This window comes from Merops nubicus, unplaced genomic scaffold (assembly GCF_000691845.1).
Source record: "Merops nubicus isolate BGI_N331 unplaced genomic scaffold, ASM69184v1 scaffold11664, whole genome shotgun sequence".
NCBI lineage: Eukaryota > Metazoa > Chordata > Aves > Coraciiformes > Meropidae > Merops > Merops nubicus.
Window position 1 is genome coordinate 6,931 of NW_008604899.1, and position 15,972 is coordinate 22,902.

At 36.7% G+C, this 15,972-nt stretch overlaps 1 protein-coding gene across 1 annotated transcript in view; it reads left to right on the plus strand.

Annotated features, from left to right (window-relative positions):
- The window catches only part of EFHB (EF-hand domain family, member B), a 15,770-nt gene extending 248 nt beyond the window's left edge, over nt 1-15,522 (plus strand). Inside the window, exons 2-13 of the mRNA XM_008939176.1 lie at nt 335-397; nt 1,286-1,429; nt 3,868-4,048; nt 4,662-4,772; nt 6,727-6,856; nt 7,227-7,310; nt 8,476-8,543; nt 9,938-10,092; nt 10,879-11,086; nt 11,456-11,662; nt 12,191-12,372; nt 15,340-15,522. Of these exons, the coding sequence (XP_008937424.1) occupies nt 335-397; nt 1,286-1,429; nt 3,868-4,048; nt 4,662-4,772; nt 6,727-6,856; nt 7,227-7,310; nt 8,476-8,543; nt 9,938-10,092; nt 10,879-11,086; nt 11,456-11,662; nt 12,191-12,372; nt 15,340-15,522 (1,716 nt within the window). The remainder of the gene's footprint in view (nt 1-334; nt 398-1,285; nt 1,430-3,867; nt 4,049-4,661; nt 4,773-6,726; nt 6,857-7,226; nt 7,311-8,475; nt 8,544-9,937; nt 10,093-10,878; nt 11,087-11,455; nt 11,663-12,190; nt 12,373-15,339) is intronic.
- Nucleotides 15,523-15,972: the final 450 nt, after the last annotated feature.

Genomic DNA, 15,972 nt, shown 5'->3' on the forward strand with positions numbered 1-15,972 from the left:
CCGAGCTGCCGGCCGTGAGTGCCCTTGCCGAAGGGGTCTCACCGTGCGGCGGAGCCGCCATCCCGCCCGCTCTCTGGGCCGTTACGGGGCCGGGGTCGCGCCGTGGGCTGAGGGAAGAGGCTGGAAGGAGCAGCGTGTGGGGTCGGCAGGCGCGTCTCCCGGCGCTCCTCTTCTTTTACCCCCAGCATGCATGTAGCTTCTTCCCCCCCCCCAACTGTCCTTCTAATTGGACAATTAGACAACATTTCGTGCAAGGTGTTAGATCCCAGTTTGTCTAGTTGTTCTTATTAGTACAACGAGTTTGGTTACGCTGTATTTTTTTTTTATTATTTAGGCTGGAAAATTGCTTCCCACTGGTGATACAGCTGCATGTTGCCTCACTGAGGTATTACCCAGGGTGAGTTGGTTTTTCAGATGCTCCTTGTGAAACTTCTGTAATAATTTCCCATTAGTGAGTGTGCTTTGAGGCAGGCCAAAAAAAAGAAAAAAAAAATCAGTGAAACTTGGGTTATTTTTTTCTATATCCCTTTTCTCTAGAAAGTACCGTAGGGTTTTTAAAATGTTTTTATTACATGGGATCATAGAGAACAGCTGAAAGGATTCTAAAACCCTTCTGGCGGTTCTTTTTCACTCTGTATATTTTACAAAATTCACTATACCTGCTTAGATGGGACTAAGTGAAAATGTTTTACAGTTTTCTCTAGTAATAGAATGATAGTGATTATTATTGGAATTATTATTCCTTCTGATGGAGATCCTTCTTACCAAGCATGCCCCTCAGAACTGTGCTTCCTACTGGCCATTACCCACACTCCTGAAGAGTCAGACGGTACAAAGGCACAAGCATAATACATTAAATAGCAGCTTTCCCTTTAAATGGCTAATTAAACAAACAAACAACTCTGGCTAAAGTAACTTCTGAAATTGCTTCATTGATGGTGGATTACGAATCAGGTTAAAGGTTTCTGAAGATGATAAATGTAACATCTGCTTTTCATTAAGTATACAATGAAGGAGCTGTTACTTGTCTTAAAAATAGAACCAAATAGTTGAAATGTAGCGAGTCATTATTTCTGTTGCTGATTTGATAAAATTTAGGCTGGGCTATGTTGACCATATGCTTAGAATATCCATATGTGCAGGAGCCTGTGTTGTAGCCCTAGAAGGTCCTCATATTTTATTCTTACCTCTGTGGAATCACACTGAAATGGGTGGGTGCAGTATGTTTTCTTTTCCTTTTTGTGAATACGTGGTAAAAACTGTTTTTGCTTTGTCTTGCATACAGCCCATTACTCCAACTACTGTGCGAAAGTTTCGAAATACAACAAATCCAGCTCCTGGTGTTAAAAAAATATTCTACGGCAGAGCAGATGATCCTGACATTGCAACTCAATTAACACATGGCATAGCATCACGTTCTTCACCTAGTGTATGAATCCGATTCTTTTACTCTTGTTTAAGAATGGCCCACTTAATAATGTCCTTAATAAAAGCAAGTGATTTCATCATAGTCAGAGATAAAGGTACATAGCTGAATGATTTACACTGTAGCATTTCACTGCTGTTGTGGATTATCTGAATTCTGAGGTCAATTCATAGGATTTAACCATGAGCCAGTAATGTGGCCTTGTGGTGAAGAAGGCCAATGGTATCTTGCGGTGCATTAAAAGGAGTGAGGCCAGCAGGTCAAGGGAGCTTCTCCTCCCCCTCTACTCTGTCCTAGGGAGACCACATCTGGAGCATTGTGTTCAGTTCTGGGCTCTCCCAGTTCAAGAGAGACAGGGAACTACTGGAGAGAGGCTAGTGGAGGGTTACGAAGATGATTAGGGGACTGGAGCGTCTCTGATGAGGAAAGTCTGAGACACTTGGGTCTGTTTAGCCTGGAGAAGAGAAGACTGAGAGGGGGTCTTATCAGTGGTTATAAATATCTGATGGGTGGGTGTCAAGAGGGTGCAGCTGGTGTCTTTTCAGTGGTGCCCAGCAATAGGACAAGGGGCAATGGGCACAAACTGGAACATGGGAAGTTCTGCCTGAATATCAGTAACAACTTCTTTACTCTGAGGGTGATGGAGCACTGGAACAGGCTGCCCAGTGAGGTTGTGCAGTCTCCTTCTCTGGAGACTTTCAAAATCTGCCTGGGTGTGTACCTGTGTAACCTGCTGCAGGTGAACCTGCTTTGGTAAGGCGATCAGACTAGATGATCTCCAGGGGTCCCTTCCAACCCCTACCATTTTGTGATTTAATTAGCAGGATTGAAATAGGAAAACACTTGAGGTTCGGTGACTTTTATCTGGGACTTAATTTTTGCAATGACAGCTGAACTACTAATTTCAACATTTAAGTTAATGAACAATCTTCTACCCACAAATTTTGCTGCTTTTATCTTTAATGATTACAGAGATAAAACCTATTGAGCAGTTAGCAAGAGTACTGATATCTGAGAATGTGCTTATACTTCAGTGTAGTTATTATGTACTCTTTATTACCTTTGGGTTGAAACAATATTGTTAGCTAAAAAATGATGTTTTGGATACGTCAGTCTATATTGTGTGTATTCTTTTACCTCAGAAATTATTTTTGTAATCTGTCATCAAGCAACTGAAATCAGTGAGTTTATCACATAATTGTTGTTGAAATGTCTAAAAATAAAAGTTGTGTTAATAGAATACACTATGATGTATACACAGACGATGTATTTCATCATCTGGGCTTGTAAGTTAATACTTCTCAACTTTACAAATAAAGAAATTGAGCCAAAGAGGAGTTCAGGTCTCAAAAATAAGTCTTCAAGTTGAAACACGTAAGTTCTGACATTAGCGGTTGTTGAGTGGGACATTTATTAGGTATATCCAAACTGGAAAAAGTCAGGTTCTTGGTGCCCCTACTCAGAAGGTTTATTTTGAATGCATTGATTTATTTAGTCTATACTGTCTGTTGAAGACTGCTTTGCTTTACATTATTAATTAAATATTAACTGGAGAAAGAGCTGGAATCTTATTTTGCTAAGCACGGGTTTGGATCTAGTGTATTTGCTACTACTTTTTTTCTGTATTTCTGTATATAACATTCAGCAAGAGTCTAATAGTAAACTCTCTCTAGAGTCCCCATTACATTGATGGGTAGCCTGAAAAATCAAATTATTTGCAAAGATCAAAATACCCTGTTTTGGTATTTTAGATTTTTTTTTTAAAAATCTTCTTTTCCCCCCTTGAAGTTCATCTAGTTTTACAAGTAACTTCTATTGAGCCAAACCTGGTGTGTACATTGAGCAAAAATTTTGTCCACCCTAGTGCTAAGCTTTGAAAACCCTGCTGAAGTAATTTCTGTTGAAATGATTTTAGGATGCGATCTTAGTATATATCCTGAAATAATATTTTCAAATTCTGCATCTTCAGAATCTGGAGTAGCTGTTTAGAGATTAGATAGTTTTAACTGCTAGACAAAGCTATTTTTAATCATAAGCACCAAGAGATTTCATTCCAAAGATGTTAGAACTGTAATAATTTTCACACAAGTTTTGGACGTATTATAATTTCTCAATGTTTTTTAATAAATGATAAGAACAGAAAAGCTGCAATCTGAAATTCTGTAAAAAATGGAAAAACTTGCACAAAAATAAAAAGTTCTGTCTCATATATTTTATTTAGCTGGTGATTTAGCACAGCACTGAATATTAGTGGTCTTAAAATACATTTTTATTTTGCAGCTTGGTAGATAAAATTCTGTCCGTGTAATCATATTAAGATCTCATTAGAACAGTTATGACCCACCTTCTGTTTTGTGCGTGGGAGGGGTAGCCCTGCTGATGTGCGGATGATTAAATTTTGCTGGTTTTCCTGCCTTTTGTGTTGTTTGTGATGTTTTCAGGCAGCTTCATTGATAAATCCACTTCCTAAAACCAATTTTCAACAAAGAATTCAAGACAAAAAAGAAGCAATTTACTTTAGTAACCGTCAAGCATGCTTGGGCAGATCACATGATCGATCTTCTATGTTACCTGAAGGCTTTGATATAATTAATACTGTATTTGGAACAAAAGTCATCCAAGGTAGGAAAATTTACCATTAAAATGTGTTTCTTCTAAATAGAAGACAATCTGCATTTTAGTACCTACATTTTCGTACCTATTCTGTGCTTCCAACAATTCCAGCTTAATAAAAAAGCTATTATTATAGCAGTTATTGAAAGGATAAAAATGTACTGGTATTTTTCAGTTACAATGAAGAAAATGGCAACTGAGAATGGATGTAACTAGTGGGGCTTTTGGCTCTATTCCAGATCTGTCTTTGTAGATTTCCTGGAGAACTGTTTAGGTACCTGACAGTTTTCTTCTCTCAGTTATTCTAGTAGGTCTAAAAGATATTACCTTGACCTGTGAATCTGTCCTCTGTAGACTGGAGCAAATCACATGTTGACTGTGTAGCTGTCTTGCAACAGATACGTTCATCTCAGCTTCTGTGATTTTTTTTCCCCCTAATCCCATGTCATTATGTTGTAAAATTACTATAGGTTGACTAGAAATGTGCTAAGAAGCATCATTCTTCCACAGTATTAGCATCTTCTCTGATAAGATATTATCTGATATTATTTAAAATCAAGAGCAAATCAAACAAAACACCCCTCTACCTCCCCCAGCCACGTGTTTATTCCTTACTTTCCAGATGTATCAGCTGGAGAGCTTATAAATCCACCAAAAACGTTTGAGGAAGTGGATAAAGAAGCCAGGGAAGGACATGATCTGTACGTTGTGTCACACAATGATTATTATGTGGGTAAGTTCAAAGGCTGATAAGAAACCGCATAAGAAGTTCTAATAGAAATAAGGGTAATTGTTCCTCTTCATGTCTTCAACATATACTCTATGTTATTTTTGGAGATACAAACTGTGAGTTTTTACTACTGTTTTTATATAACATAAAGTCTTTTCAAAAGTAATGATGTGGAAAAAAATACCTATATGCAACTTAGAGAGTATGACCAGTTTCTATAACAGTAGCATCACTTTGTGGTGGGTGTATTAGTATAAGAACCTAATGAAGGAATTTGAAGCCTTATGTCGTTTGGGTGCTATCTGAAAAGCAAAGTGTTTCCAGGAAGCTAGATACTCTTAGATGCCCTGGTTGCTTATTTAGTTTTGCACTGTCTGTGCTGCCGAGAGCAATCTCGGGCTTAAAGCTACGAACTGTGAGTGCAGCCCATTCTGGTACTTTCACCTCTGGTGCCTCTCTTTTTATAAGGATCCAGGCAGAATTTCAGGGCAGGTAGACTTCCTGAGGGGGAGCTCAGCATCAAGCTCTAGTTACAAGGGATTTCAGACTACTGACTGTCTCCGTGGAATGCAGGTGTCTACAGCATCCTGCCTGTGCATCTGTCCCACAGAATATTTCTGGGGGCTGTTCTTGTATGAAGTGGTCTGCTTAGGGATAGCAGTTACCCTTTTATCTCATAGGTCTGCACAGGAGCAGAGTAACAAACAGAACTCTGAAATTCAGTACATGGATTACTTCTCAGCCACTTGGATTTTTCCCGGTTCCATCATTTCCACTTAGGCTGAGAGACTTACATTGCAGCTGTGGAAGACTAGTATTATAATAAAATTGCCTGTTGCACTACTACCAGCAGTTTTGTAGGTGTAGCCAAGACATGTAAGAAACTGCAATACAGATGTTTCAGTTGTCATAATGCAAATCTTATATGGAGGCAGGTACATAGATGTGAAATTATGATGCTGTGGTGTCTCACTTAGAAGTTCTACTACAAATAGCATTAGTATAAATTGGCTAAGCTTGTAATTTTATTTCTCCTCTTCCCCAGCTTTCCAAGGTGTTTTAGTGGGATTATTCATTATCTATTTCTGTGTCCTTTTTAACTTCCATCCACAAGATCGCAGAGAAGCCAAGTCAAAAACAGACAGCAGGGAAAAAAAAAATCCTTGCTGCCATACAGCCAGAGGAAGTCCTTACTGGAAAGCATACAGGGAATAATTTTTTTTTTTAAAGTTTAATTGCCATTCTCTTCAAAAGGTGATTGAAAAGAGTTTGGAGAAACAGAATGACATTCTTTTCTGTGAGAAGAAACGTGCTTGCAGCTCATTTACACAGAGTACTTAGGTGATACTCTTGTATGTGAAACTTCATTTTATAGGCAAGGCTGGATTAATGGATTCATGAACAAGTAGGGTCATATCTTATTTACAGTCAGTGGCAAAATTTCCACTGAAGTCAACACAGCAGGATTGTATCCCAATGTGCAGCACCTCAAACCCATTTGTTGCCCTTTAGCATTTTGTTTGTTTGCTTTTTTAACAACTAGGAAGTTAAATGGTGCATGTCTCTGCTTAGGTATGGACATGATAAAGTGATTTGTTTGCAGGACCCTCACTACTTAGGCTACCTGGTACTTTTTCATTAATTCTCTTGGGCTTGTCTTTAGTCAGACATAAAAGGACATTTTGACTTTTTTTGCTGCCCTGGCATCAGCTATTTGACCACTGAAGGAGGTTTTGCTTTTTATTTTGTCTTTTATCTTCAGTTTTGTCAATGAGATTGTTCCTAACTACTTAATAAACATGGCAAATGCAAATCAGTTGTCTTTGATTGAACAGAATTGTTAAGTAGGTATTTGTTTTTGTTTCTTCATTTTTTTTTGTCTTAAGAATGAAGATCCTTAGTACATTTTTCTTCCTGAGGTGTTTTATACAGAATGAAATGCTTACTTTTTCCACAGGGGAAGCAATAAATAGGAAGTATGACTCACCAAACTTCAGCAAGTCTTTTACTTTTGGAAGAGAAACCCCTCACTTTAAAGATGGGCGATACGTATCCAAATCCTTAAACTGGCTCACTGATCTGCATTCGTAAGTTGCGATGAGTTAAGTAGTTAGTGGTGTGAATTTTCAAGAAGAATGAGTCTTCATATTTGAAGATAACTTTATATCTCACAATCCCATCCTTTAGCTATATTGAACTGAATAGAATGTGCAAGGAGTGATTTTCAGAATAGTTTATCCAAATTAGTTCTACTGCAGTATAGCAGCACCTGGCATATCTTTAGCATTATGTAAAGACACTTTGGATTTTAAATAGCAATATTTTTCAATTAATAAATTCATGTTTGTCTTGCAAAAGAATTGCTGTTTCCTTCTAACATATAATATTTTTATATATTACTGAAAAAAATGTTGAATACTATTAAACAAATGTGTGAGAGTTTTTCATTATTTGTAGGAAGAAAGCAGCAAAAATTGTATCAAAACAAAGCAATGATTTCAATGAAGAATTTCAGCCTCAGCTTGGAGAAGTCCTTGATCCGTAAGTAAGCAAAGCTAACTTGCAAGAACAGAATTCAGTCATGTTTGCCAGACCTCCAGTATATTTTTCTGCCTTGGGTAAAATTGTAACTTTGCACTCAGTGCTTCCACTGCAGCAATTGGTTACATAAAGGGACTTCCTACTTAAGGCTTAAGTGACTCTGGAGAACTACGCCCATGGTACCTGTAAGGAGGAAGCACAAGTGTGAGCCTCTCTCTTTCACTCTGTCCTACCTTACTGGGACGTAGACCTGGAGTGTGAGGAAAGTGAAGCAGTGTGATCAGTCAGGGAATATGAGTTGCAGTGCAAGTTCAGACCCAGCACTAGTACTACAAGGCAAATAAAAGCTAACCTGATTTTGTTTAGTGAATTTTGTATCACACACATCCTGTGTGTGATCTGGGAATGGTGAAAGAAAATACAGTCATTTTTAGATTACAGTGCTTCCATCTCTCTGTGGGTTTTTTAGTGTTTATTCTGTATTTTAGAATAAAACACTGATTCTTTTCAATTTTGATGGAGATTTCTGATTCATGTAAGAGTTTTTTAATTATTAAACACAGAGATAAAGTGAGCATTGCATAGTTTTCAAATTAATAAATAAACAATTATTTAATGTCGCCACCAGTATCTTAATTTTCTGGTAAATAAAATTGGGCCAGATTTTCCAGATAGTTATTGATGTAGTTGCTGGTTTTGGTAGACACAAAATTGCAAGTGAAAAAGCAGAGATATGATCCAATTTTTCAACTTGAACCAAAAATATTTTTTTTTGAGATATTATTTCAGTTGGAGATTTGATTTGTCCTAAACATTACTATTACTTCACTAATGTTATAAAAATTTGTCTCACTTATTTCTGTCATTGTCTTAGGAAAAAAAGATTTTTGCATAGAATGTATTTCCTTTTAATGAGTGTAAAAGTAAATTTACTTCAAGAAGTAAATGTTTACATTTGATTGTATTATATTACAAAGAGCAAATGTTCTAAACAGATTTATAAAGGGATGATTTTCTGGAGTTGCAACTTTGAAGCAAATACTGATACATTTCAGGTGAACAAATTATATAACAGAGCATCACATTTTAAAAATAATAGCAGAGGGTTTATTTTGGCTATTAATAAATTATTTGATAATTAATAAAGAAATATGCTTATTGACAGTATAGCAGAAACTATGAATGTTCCCCCAGGCCATACATTTGGAACAGTACTCCGTCCAGATAAGTGTGGTAAGTTCAGAGGCAGGATAAAATCCTGTCTTCTTGATGAAACTGTGCTGAAGTAATTTCTATTGGTTGTGTAGTATATATTTTGCCTAAAGTCTTGGAGTCAAAGTACAAAAATTTAACTGACAGTAAATTTTTGGAAGGAAAATTTGAGAAGAACCGAAGTTGCTAGTGGGAGAAAAAGAATGTCAGAAATAAAGAAACTTGAGGTTTTGGATGATCATGTTCAGGGTTAGGTTTTTTGTGTTTGGGTTTTTTTAAAGCTTCTGTATCAATGTCAAGGAAATGAGAAATGCCAGAAAACGCCTACTGACATCTAAGTGACAAATTTAAAGTGGTTGTTTAAATAAATTGTGCTACCTCTCATTGAGCACTTCTATAAAAAGAGTAAAAATAACTAGCAAGAAATAAGTATTGAAGGTAGCAGGGAGACAGAAAATAGAATGAAGATAAAAAAATATTAATGTTCATTGTGACAAAATTTTGAAAGTTAGTTCATGTAGTCAGTGTTGGGATTGACAGCATTTTAACATTATGTTTAATAACTAGGGAATACAGTGAATAGCTGGGCAGCAGAAAATTTCAGTTATTTAATTAGTCAATATCAGAGAGGGCTTGTTCAGATACTTCACAAGCTTTTACACATGCTTTACTAAGTAGTGTAATAAAGTTAAATATTTTAAATATGTAGGTGTGCTTGTCCTATAAGTAATAGCAGAAGGAACCAATAAAAAAATTTAATCATTAATAAGCAGAAAGCAATGCATGTGCCTTGCTGTTAGAAGGGAGTTAGGTGAGCTACTCCGATTTGGTACTGGACTCTGAATTCACTTCTTGCACTCTAGAAAGTGACCTTGGTGTCTTGGGGACCTGGACAAAGTCTGTAGCTCAGTGTGCCAAAGAGTTGAAGAATACTAAAAATGTTAGGTAACATAGAAAATGAGGAGAGTAACAAAAAATAGTATATTGTATTTCTGGAAAGACAATTATATATAATACATATAATTACCTGAAATATTATGTCGACTTTCCCATTTGTTTGTGTAAGTATCCGGAAATACAACTGACTAGAAGTGATAGATTAATAATCTATTTTCTTTTGTTCTCAACTGTCTGGACATTTAGTAATTCTTACTGCTGTCAGAAGCTTTTGGAAGCAGTGGATGGACTTGTGAAGTTATATCAAGATGTTTCAAATTTTTGATATCAACTACTGCATGCAAGAAGAGAAATCATGTGGAGTATTTTATCTTTTAATGAAATGGCCATATCAGATGTTCTGCAGTGCTGAAAACCAGCATCTCAAATCTCCAGTTGTCCTTTTCATGGAGACAGTAAGCCATTTAAAAAAATGTCTGTTTTCTGTGCAGCTAATTGAGGAAGTGTTTATTTTATAGGAGTTCGTGATCTTCTTCACTGCTGGGTTCCACATGAGTTCCTCCATGGTAAAGACAGAGAGAAAGTTGTCCTGACTGCAGTGCGGCAGAGTTTGAAGAAAGCTAACTATGAGAATTTTGACCTGTTACTGGAAGCATTCAGGCACTATGATAAGGTTAGTGCTTTGGAAAAGTAAAAGTGTAAAGAAATTTGTGACATTAGTGCTCCTGTGCTATGGAGATACAGACAGGAAGAAACATAAGCATAGCAAGGCAAATATAGTTGAAGGCTGTAAAGACAAGGTAACTTCATCGTTACTGTATGTTTAACCTACTGTGGTATGCTGTGGACTGAAACACAACAGTATTTGCAGCCTTTCACAACAGTATTTGGAATGATCCAAGTTAACAGCGAGCAGGGGATACGTGAGCAGGAATAATCTTAGCATTTTTTGCTCTTCAAAATTTATTTCTTCTTAAAAGGAAAATGACTGAAGGGATTATGTTCATGTTTTCTTCTAAGAGGTGCTTTTTGACTGAGTCACCAACACCAGAATTCCAGATATTTTCTTTTTTTTCTCTCTGGGAAAAAAACCCTATAATTGGCATTTCATATATAACATTAATTGTAACATATATAGAATGATTGATACCTTGCTTTCAAAAGAAATCTTGGCTCTGCCTCAACATTTATGATTAGATTGTTATCTTGTCATAATACTGTCTCACACCATTTTACTCTCAAATCACTGTATTATTTAAGTTGAAAGTTATTTCTTGACACTTCTCTATTCAGATTTTAAATTTCTAAATTTTTCAGAGTTTCTTTCTGTACTCAGCAATGTTATTCTTCTAAAATGTTGTGCCTGATGATATATATAAACACATATGTGTATGTATTCCTTTTGGTGGAACCTTTTTATAATTGCTGTTAAAACAACTGTTTTATTTTATTCTAATAGAACGGTGATGGAATGATAGACAAGGATGACCTACGAAAGTCATGTTTCCAGCTTAATATTGGTCTAGATGATGAGCTGCTGGATTCCTTATTTGACTGTTGTGATTTGGATAAAGATGGTCTGGTTAATTACCTGGAGTTTGCAAACTTTCTGAACTGGAAAGACAAAACAGCTGTTAAAGAATTTGAAGACAAAATAATTGCAAGAGGTAGATGACTTAATACTGGGAAATTGTGGAGATGATCTTGTTCTTACAACAGCTATTGAAAGGGCATTGCTGTTGTAGACTAGGTGGTCCTTTAGAAGGGTAGGATTTAAAGAGGGCATTTAGTCATTGCCTACCACCAGCAGAGCCTCAGATACAGATGTATTTCAGGACCCTGCAGTTCTGTGTTGCATGCTGAGAATGTCCCATAAGTGAACAGAAAGTAGAAAATATGTTAGAATCATTATCAGAAACACAGATTAATTATGTTGCCTACTTTATAAACAAAGTTTTCAGGGATTCGAGCAGTGTTATTTACCTCTTATTCTAATGTATAGTAAATCCTGGCTGGACCATAACTTTTGTTTCTAGGGAAAAAAACAGATGCTCCTATTCTGCCTGGAGGCACGAACATGAATCATGAGCCACTGCAGAAGCAGGAAGATCTTGTGTTAAAGGAACTGGGAAGTGCAGAAAAAACACCAAATATGCTTAGAAGATCAACAGATAATGTATTTGGAAATTATCAAACAACTTCTTCTCAGTATAATGCTATAGTAGGTGGTCTTCCAACAGCCTGTAAGTACAGTGGACTGTAGTTCTCAATTTTCGGCATTATTTAAGACAAAATCAGGAACAAGTTGAAAAATATTGCAACAAGCTCTACTAATGCAGGACAGTGAATTAATTTATCTGAACTAAGTTTGTTTCTGATTATGGCTTGGAAGTTGGCATGACTTGGATGTTTGTCATGCTTAATCCATTTGAAACATGAAAGTTAATCTAGATGTCTTTGAGAAATTCTGCTAGTCATTTTAGGAGAACAGCGTCTTCTTGGAATCACCTAAAAATGTTTTCGGCTGGAAGTACTGGATAAGTGTTAGAATATTGCTGCAAGACTTCCTGTTGTCATGCTTCATCGTGTAGCTGAAGCTAGGAGTTCTAAAAATGTGAAAACAGTGATGAGGAAGAAAATTATATAACTTGCTATTGAATCTATATGAGACGAAGTATCAAATTTGTTCTAATTTAATACAAAATGTTTTATCCTCCCTACTCCCTTTACATGCAGGCTTTTCCATGCTGCCTGTTGATTAATTTGCACAGGTTATCCAGTGTGTGGTGTTCCATCTGTCCGCTTGGACATTCCTACTCCTCAAGCCCGCCGCATCAGCGACAGAACTAACTACGGTGATGAGTCCAGTGCTTATGCATTGTTATTCCCTTCTGTCTTCAGTCAAAAGGGAGTGTATGAAAGAGACTTTTTAGAAACAAGACCAAAGGCAGAGGTATAGTGCATTTCTTCGGAATATTCTTCCAAGATAACCGTACCTCTAGCCATGTGGGAGTGGGAAGTCGTATTATCAGACAAACAGGTTGTCAAATTAGTTGTTGCAACGTTGCCACATTTCTTTACATGCATTCAATTATCTGCAAAATATGTACTCCTTTGCATTAAAAATTATTCAAAAAGGTGGTATATACTAATTTTCTCGACATCCAACTTCAGTAAGTAGTATAAGGAAGTATGTCAGGTTGTTGCTACTCACATGCTCAAATGCTGTGTCAAACGAGGGCTTAAGTGTCTGTGAGTCATCATTTCTGCAGTGTGAGAAGAGCGAAACAGTTGTGAAATTTCCATCCTTGTACATATTCAAATTTTTGAGCAAGGTCCCAGGCAACATTGTTTAATGGGAAAGTTAGCTCTGCTTTGATTATGTGGCTGGCTGGATGATCTCTTCCAACCTAAGTTATTATATGATTCTAGGAGTAGATGTCTCAAAAAAGCGCCACAAAAAGATTTTTACAGGTGTGTAAAATTAGTTTCTCTCACAGAGGGATGTTCAGTGGAAAATTTTACCCAAGGTGTCTCTTCTCAAAACAGATTTGCAGGTTTTGCTAATGGCAAATTCAGCAAACTGCTTGAATATACTTTTTTAAGTGCTCTGCTGAGTCACAGTCGTGGGCTCAGATCTACAAAGGACTTGCACAATGATAGAGGATGTAGGTAGTCACACACTGCCATCTCTTTCTGAAGAGGAAGACAGGATGTGAGACTGTAAGGACTTGCCTGGGTACTCTGATTTTTCTATCTGATATCTCTGGGGGCTGCTACTGCTTTGTTATCTCACAGTCCAGAGTTCCTCTTACATAAATATTGAAACAACTTCATTTTTTCTTCAGTATTGTTTTACTCTTTTGCTTCTACATTTATATGCATTTTTAGTGAAAAAAATATTAAGAAATAACTTCATTATCTGAAACACAATTTATGAGACAGTCTGTGAAATTCCAGTCTAAAATGAAAAAAGAAGCCTTGATGACATCTCTCTCTGTCTCTCTTAGTCATTATATTAAATATTCAGTTACTTTGAAAGCAGATCAGGAACTTGAGTATGTATTTTACAAACAAGAATTTTGGTAGTTAGTGGCTGGGGATGTAGAAGGTGTGGTGTTATGTTCTATCCATATACATAAAATGGCTTGTCAGAATGTTGTGTACATGAGCATTTACCATTTTATACTCTCACTGTGAAGCAGGGATTCCATGCGTGCAGAATACAGCTAACAGTAAATAGAATTCATGCTTCACTGAGAAGCCCGTGACACCTGCCGAGTGCTCGGCAGAACTCTTCTCTGAAGTTACAGTGTGGCGTGAGGTGTCCTTCTCCACTGTAGACTATACAGGCTATACAGAGTTCAGTACAGAACTACCTCTGACTGGGTTAAATCACCCTGTACTCATGAAATGCAGTTTCAGTATTTCAGTGATGCTCTTTGATTTATTTTCATAGTCTTATTTTTGTTTTGATGTGGAGTATTAATATTTTCAAACAGGTAATAGCTAATGAACTTATATGAAAGCCCAGAGTCATTTCATACTACCAGGTTTTGTGTAGGCCTGTAGAAGTGCATGAATTCTGACTATAAAGCAATTTCAGGAGATGACTCTTCATGTTACAGAAGAAAAAATAGTTCTAGGGCCTGCTGTTCTCCACTAGAATGTCCTAGTCTATTGAAAAGAATAGAAGGTATGTAACTGAATAGTAGTGTGTGATGTGTATTCATTGTGGTCATGTCAATAATTAATGGTCAGTTTAACCCGCTCTGCACACTTGATTGTCTGTAGTTTAGTTAGTGATTATGTTATAGCTGTTGTTGATTATGTTATAGCCAGGTTATGAGAGCATGGTGTCCTTTATTGTCCCAGCAGTGGTATCCTATAATGGAATATTGCCTTCAGTTTCACTTTTAAATTTCACTAGCTTTTTGAAGACATTAGATCAAGTCTGGCTTGTTTTCCTCATGAGTAATATTACGATTTAACTGAAACAACACCTGTGCTTGAAGAAATAAATTTTAGTCCCTGTTTTCCTCCTGTAATTTCAGCTGGCATAAACTGTCATAGGTTTATTGGCTAAGATGAAGCTGTACATTTGCTGTACTGTGAATCAGATCTATACTTATACAAGAGACAGTTTTTGAGAATCAAACAATGTTGATTTGACTGTGTTAAAGGTCTTACTTTATCAAGGCGTGCATAAAATCCCCAGAGCATAAATAGAGCACCCATGCATACATGCACAAGATACAGCTGAAGAAGCCACACATATGCTGATACTAACACAAGCACAAGCCACATCAATATTCTTCTAAAGCCACCGTGCTCTAATGAGTCAACAGGTCAGTGTCATGAAGCATTCAGCAAGAAGCATCCAATTGAGAAAATCTGGAAAAAATGTGTTTCTGCTGAATTACTTTGGTGCAAAACTATAGCAAGACCCAAAGCTGATGTGAACAAAGCTGATGTTCCATTAGTCACTTCACCAGTTGCCTGTACCGACTCCAGATCTTGCGTGTGGCACTCTTGCTGTGAAATGCAGACAGCAATGTAACCTGATTTATGTTGATAACTTCAAACAGTACAAATGCAGTGGATAAACAGAACTTAAGGCTTCTAAGAAAACACTTACTTTTTCCCTGAATCTTCTGGGTTTGATTTTTCCAAGGTTGAAGTTGCATCAGCATTACTTTATTAGCTGCAGACAGTTTGTACGTCTCAGCTTTCATCCCACTAAGATCCAGATTTACACAAATAGGAACTACTTTACTTAAGGATGCAGGATGTGATCTGTAGTTCTTATTTAAGACTTCAAAAATATTCTTTGGCAAATAAAGATTGCTAGTATGTATACAAGACAGACTATATCATTTAAAGAAAATACTGGAATTATATTAATTGTATTAATTTGTAGATTGCACAAATTCTCCACAACATTGGCATGAACATTTCAGATGAAAAGTTTGAAGAGATATGGAAGCAAGCTGCTATGAAACATCAGAAAGAAGAGGTTTGTGTAGAAAGCATCAGGAATGTACTGGATGAGATATATGGATCACATAATTCTGATGCTGAATACAATAAACATTTTCAATGACACGTTTATGGAACTGGAATTCACTGTTCATTGCATTTCTGAGTAGTGTGTTCACCACATACATATGAATCTTACGGCTACCATTGCAGTTTGTAGGAATGGATTGCCAGAGGTATAAAAGAGAATGCAGCATGTTTGTAAGTGGAATACAAATATTTATCTTACATTCTTTATCTTTTTGACAGTGTTCCTAAGTCTGAGTAATAATACTTTGAGCATGAACACTGTCCTGGTTTGGGTTAGAACAGAACTAATTTTGTTCAGTGATTTTACTTTTCAACTCTGAAATTTCTGAAATTAACAGCACATTTTCACAGTGTCTGCTTCTAGCAGTGACAACACTCCATGTTTACAGTTACCACCAAGGATCAGTGTGCAGACCAAGGTCACTCCTAAATCCCGTGTACCACATTAAGGGGGGCAGAAAGTAAAGGCCACATGTGTGGGGAG